The 5,000-nt window shown below is 42.3% G+C and overlaps 1 protein-coding gene across 1 annotated transcript in view; it reads right to left on the reverse strand.

Moving 5' to 3' along the window:
• Nucleotides 1–5,000, reverse strand: part of LOC135092972 (protein dachsous-like) — a 106,773-nt gene that overhangs the window by 16,282 nt on the left and 85,491 nt on the right. The window contains 5 exon segments of the mRNA XM_063991796.1: nt 267–442; nt 1,235–1,401; nt 2,213–2,358; nt 3,089–3,258; nt 3,922–4,102. Of these exon segments, the coding sequence (XP_063847866.1) occupies nt 267–442; nt 1,235–1,401; nt 2,213–2,358; nt 3,089–3,258; nt 3,922–4,102 (840 nt within the window).

Below are 5,000 nucleotides of genomic sequence, written 5' to 3' on the forward strand. Positions count from 1 at the left end.
TAGAGGCGTGTGTTTGTCTGTTTGTGTTCCTTGACAGGTGCGTCTGACCATACATTCACAAAAATCTACACCACTTTTTTACTTAGATCCACCACACTTACAAACTTACTACTTTAAATCACTACTTTACCCCTTAACTTCATTCCCCCAACAGAAACTATAACAACAACAACAACAACAACAACAACAACAACAACTACTGCTACTACTACTACTACTACTACTACTACTACTACTACTACTACTACTACTACTGCAATATTCACCTGTGTGTGGCCGTAGGTAGGAGGCGTGCCAGCAGTCGCCAGCACGTTTAGCAACACAAAGGGGTGGGTTTCGTGGTCCAGGCCTGACGCAGTACTTAACACGCCACTCAGACTGTCAATGCTGAAGTAACCATTGGGGTCGCCTGAGTATATGTTGTAGCGAACCTCCCCGCCTCCTGCAGCAGTGGAAGAAGGAGGGGAAGAAGGTTAGGTTTGGTTAAGTTATGTTTTTTTTGTTTTTTTTTATTTTTGTTTCTAATTTGTTTTTTTCTTTGTTTTTTTCTTATTTGTTATTCTTCATTCGTTTTTTTTTTCGTCTTCTCTTCTCTTCCTCCTCCTCCTCCTCTTCTTGCTCCTCTTTCTCGTATTTTTTTTTAGGTTTATTTATTTATTTATTTATTTATTCTTCCATTTTTTCTCTTGTTATTCTTTATTAATTTTTTAAGCTTCCCTTTCTTTTCTTCTTCTTCTTCTTCTTCTTTCTCCCTTTTTCTCTTTTCAACTGAATCTTTTGTGCCCTTTCAAAAAAAACCTTCACTATTTATAATACAAAAAAAAAAAAAAAAAAAAAAAATTCCAAACTAACCCTTTTTAAACTCCCTCATTACTCAAACCTGCAATAAATCCTAAAACAACAACACCCTTTTAATATTAACCCTTTGTAAAACTCCCTGCCTCCCACACATGCACACACTCACCTAAAACTCCCTTTAAACATTCCTTTCTACTCATTTATAAACCTCCCTTACACACACACACACACACTCCCTCTCTTTGACCCTTTGAGACCCTTTATAAAACTCCCTTTGCACACTCCCTCTCTCTCTCCCTCTTTCCCTCAAACTCTCCCTTAATAAACCTTTACACATGCCCTTTTATAAATCTCCCTTTACAGTCACTGCCCTTTAAATACCTCCCTCGCTTCCCCTTCCTCCCTCCGCCCGTCCCTCCCTCGCTCCCCTCCCCACCTTGCCCAGCCTCGCCTCTGTTGCTGGACACGGCCGTCACGGTGCCCACGGAGGACCCAGGCGGCACATCCTCTGCCGCACCGAACGTGTAGCGTGAGTTTTCGAAGATCGGCGGCTCCTGGTTAGTGTCGATAACGGAGATCCCAACCTCAGCATCCACGGCAGATCTGCGGGGCGGCTCAGGTTAGTAAGGTTCAGGTAAAGAAGGTCTAGGTTAGGTTGTGTGGTTGTGAGGGGAAAGAGATACAGGGAAAGAGAGAGGAGTTCATTAATTGTGTCTCAGGTTAGTAAGGTTCAGGTAAAGGTCTAGGTTAGGTTGTGTGGTTGTGAGGGGAAAGAGATACAGGGAAAGAGAGAGGAGTTCATTAATTGTGTCTTATGCAAGGCCAGAGTGAAGGAAGAGAAGGAAAGGGTTTAAAATGTCTCTCAAATGGAACAGAACATTAATGAATTGAAATGATAATAGTGACAGATTAATACTTGCATTTTTAATTCTATCATACCCTCACTAACACCACCACCACCACAACATTGAGGAATATATAACTGTTACTTGTCTCTACCATAAAGGAAATGCCAGAATACTGAAAAATGAAGTAATGGTAGAAGATTATTTGGCTGCTCGACTTTTTTTCAACCCCGCTGTCCCATCACCGCCATGACCCATCACTACCGCTACAAAATTCAAGAAAAATCACCTCTATTGGAAAAAAAAAAGTATGAAAATTAAAGAAATGAAGTGATAATGATAGGTTTACTGGGTTAATTGACTTCTTAACTATCATTGTGTCGTTAATAGCACATGGCATTTCCACCACTGAGCTAAATGCAGGTATTACTAACAACACTTCAACAAATACGAAACACAAACACCTCTAACTATACTACTATAACTCTACTACTTCTAACTATTCTACTAAGGCTTCTACTATTACCAAACACTACCACCACCACCACCAGCACCACCGCCACACGTACCGCAGGCCTCCCCCATCCCTGGCAGACACGTTGATATGGTACATAGAATTTGCTTTGGATAAAGTTTCCGTCACGAAGATCTCTCCCGTCTTGCCGTCGATCCTGAAGCCGCCCGGGTCATTCTCCCCCACAATCTCATACGTCACCTGCCGGGATAGGATTTGGGTAAGATTATACAGGATTGGGTTAGGTTATAAAGGATTGGGTGGTACTATAAAGGGTTAAATGGGGTTATAGAAGGATTGGGTTAGGTTATAAAGGGTCGGGTTGATTATAAAGGATTGGGTGGTACTATAAAGGATTGGGTGGTACTATAAAGGGTTGAATGGGGTTATAGAAGGATTGAATAGGATTGCGTGTGATTATAAAGGGATGAGTAGAATTATTAAAGGATTTTGTGGGATTATATAGGTTAGGATTATAATAAGTTTTTTTTTCAGTTTCACGTGACTTTTCTTTCTTTCTTTTTTTTTTTTAAAGGGGATTTGTTTTAACTAAATGTTGGGAAGGGGAGGAGGGGGAGCAGTAGGTTAGAAAGAAGAGGGATAGGAAGAAAAGGAGATTATGAGGAGAGGAGGAGAAGGAGGAGGAGCTGGTTAGAAAGGAGTAAATGAAGAAAAGGAGGTTAAGATGAGAAGGACGACGAGGAGGAGGAGGAAGAGGACATCAAAGAAAAAAAAATGAAGTAAAACAAACTGCAAGAAAAACAAATGAAGAAAATAAAGAAAAAAACAAAACAAAAAAACACAAATAAAATCATACTAATACATTAACACCCCTTAAAAAAAAAAAAAGATAAAAGAAAACAAAAGAAGAAAAAAGAAAATAAACAAAACCATCTTATCTCCCCGCCCACTAGCCACCCCACGTCCGTACCTGGCCATACACCCCAGCATCCTTGTCTGTGGCCACGACCACCACCACGGGCACGGACTGGTTGTGCTGCTCGCGGAGGGACACGTTGTACTGCTGCGGGTAGAAGGTGGGCGAGTTGTCGTTCACGTCCAGGAGCTGAATCTTCACTGCCGCTGTCGTACTCAAGCCGCCTGGAAACGTACGCGACAAGGGGTTAGGTTAGGTTAGGTTATTGCAGTGTTAGGTTAGGTTAGGTTAAGTTAGGTTAGGTTAGGTTAGGTTAGGTTAGGTTAGGTTAGGTTAGGTTAGGTTAGATTAGTTTATTGGCAGAGTTAGGTTAGGTTAGGTTAGGTTATTGGCAGAGTTACGTTACGTTAGGTTGGGTTATTGGTGGTGGTAGGTTAGGTTAGGTTAGGTTATTGGCAGAGTTAGGTTACGTTAGGTTGGGTTAGGTTAGGTTAGGTTAGGTTAGGTTAGGTTAGGTTAGGTTAGGTTAGGTTAGGTTAGGTTATTGGTAGAGTTATGTTACCTTAGGTTGGGTTATTGGTGGTGGTAGGTTAGGTTACGTTGGGTCAAATTGACTTAGTTTGTTGACATATGAGTCTGTAGGTTATCTTTGTATTTCCAGTTAGTTTGATCACATACACTAATACGGAAAGACACAATGATAGAAGGAAACAAACACACACACAAACACACAACAATAAACAACAATAAACACTACATTACATAAAACTCCCCTTTTCTGGCGCCCATTACAGAATCAAACTGACAACCGGTAGATCACAAAGCACTCGAGAACAACCCCCCCCAACACACAGACACACACACACACAACCCCTACTGGACCTCACCTCTGTCAGTCGCCACCACCGGAAACTCATAAACAGCCCGGGTTTCGTGGTCCAGCTGGCCTGAGATGCAGATGTCGCCTGTTTTGGGTCGTATCTCAAACTCCTTGAATCTCTTGAACCCGTCACCTATAGTGTAGTTAACTAGAGCGTTCACTCCGCAGTCTGGATCCGTTGCTGAGACCTGAGAGAGAGGGAGAGAGAGAGAGGGAGTGTGTTAGTTCAGTTAGTCTTTCATCATTGAGAGCATTGTAATAAAATGTTTCAATGGACATAGGAAAATATTAATGTGAGGTTGATTTCGTCTTTGCTAATTTAACTAAACGGGTGCCCCTTTTTTCAGATGCTGCGGTACAAGAAGTGAGCGTTTTAGAAGGTGTAGGTGAAAAAGGAACCAGTCGACTAGCGGTGAAAGTTAAGGGAGGAAGAAATGATAAGGGAGGAAGAAATGATAAGGGAGGAAGAAATGATGTGTGATGCTTTATAGTGAGCTGGAGATAAAAAAAAAAGGGAGATAAAGAACGAACAAAAAAGAACGGAAGAAGAGAAAGGGAGGGATAGAATGAAAGGAAGGGACAGAGGGGGGAAGGAAGAAACGAAGGAAATAGAGAAAAAAGTGGTGTGTTATATTTTGATGGAGAGATAAGAGAAACAGAATGAGAGGAAGAGAGAGACGGGAAGAGAAGGGAAGAGAGAGAGAGAGAGAGAGAGAGAGAGAGAGAGAGAGAGAGAGAGAGAGAGAGAGAGAGAGAGAGAGAGAGAGAGAGAGAGAGAGAGAGAGAGAGAAATTGATGTTTTAATGAATTTTCGATGCTGTTGATTATGATTTTCTTTCCAGCGAGGAGGAGGAGGAGGAGGAAGAGGAGGAGGAGGAGGAGGAGGAGGAGGAGGAGGAGGAGGAGGAGGAGGAGGAGGAGGAGGGGAGGGGGAATGATACTGACTCTTCCTGACACTGCCTGGGATTAAACACTGACCTCTCACCTCTCACTCTCTCCTCCTCCTACTCCTCCTCCTCCTCCTTCTTCTCTTCTATCCCGTCCTTCATCTTCCCAATCCCTTCCTAGTATTGCTTCTGCCTCCTC

The sequence above is a fragment of the Scylla paramamosain genome, chromosome 41 (genome assembly GCF_035594125.1).
Source record: "Scylla paramamosain isolate STU-SP2022 chromosome 41, ASM3559412v1, whole genome shotgun sequence".
Classification (NCBI taxonomy): domain Eukaryota; kingdom Metazoa; phylum Arthropoda; class Malacostraca; order Decapoda; family Portunidae; genus Scylla; species Scylla paramamosain.